Source organism: Fibroporia radiculosa (assembly GCF_000313525.1).
Source record: "Fibroporia radiculosa TFFH 294 genomic supercontigs, scaffold5652, whole genome shotgun sequence".
In the NCBI taxonomy this organism is placed as follows: domain Eukaryota; kingdom Fungi; phylum Basidiomycota; class Agaricomycetes; order Polyporales; family Fibroporiaceae; genus Fibroporia; species Fibroporia radiculosa.
The window spans coordinates 6,394-7,040 of NW_012133752.1; the positions used below are offsets into that span (position 1 = coordinate 6,394).

Here is a 647-nt window from a genome sequence, read left to right on the forward strand (position 1 = left end):
CAGTAATTGTCACTAAATATTCACAGGAGGAGGAGAAGCCCAAGTCTCCCAAAGTCAATCGTCGTCTGTCTGCTCGCGTTGGCGAGTTCTTCAAGGCGAGGCCGAAGGCGGAGCACAACACTCCCCCCCAGGTCGAGGAGAATCCCCCTGTGATCGAGGAATCTGAGCCCATCGCTCCTCTCGAGAATCCTGCTGCCGAGGAGGCTGCTGAATCAACCCCGGCACCCGTTGAGGAGCCCAAGATTGAGGCGCCACCCGCCGCTCCCGTTGTCGCTGCCGCCGCATAGGGCGTTACGTCGTTCTCTTTATACTTATGACTCGTCATGACGACCCCCCATTAATGCCTTTACATCCCCTCGTCTGTCCTCGTTGATCTGGATTGGTCCCGACATCTTTCAATTGGTTTTATTGTACGACGCGGATCTAGTTTTCGTCTGCTCTTCATTCATGACTCACTGTTCATATAGCGTGCACCTAGGCCGCTGTCACCCTAGCTAATGGCAATCCGGATAGTTGTTATCCTCATACCCACTTTCTTTCTCTGCTGGCATTGAGCTGTATTAGTGCTCCTTTGTAGCTGGTACATGGAGTAGTCATGACAATGCAGCATGCCTCATCTCGTCTCCGAAAGGATGTGTGATAAACAT

At 52.4% G+C, this 647-nt stretch overlaps 1 protein-coding gene across 1 annotated transcript in view; it reads left to right on the forward strand.

The window, feature by feature from the left end:
* The window catches only part of FIBRA_08988 (uncharacterized protein), a gene marked incomplete at both ends in the record, with an annotated part of 1,426 nt that extends 1,139 nt beyond the window's left edge, over window positions 1–287 (forward strand). The window contains one exon of the mRNA XM_012330593.1: window positions 27–287. Within this exon, the coding sequence (XP_012185983.1) occupies window positions 27–287 (261 nt within the window). The remainder of the gene's footprint in view (window positions 1–26) is intronic.
* Window positions 288–647: the final 360 nt, after the last annotated feature.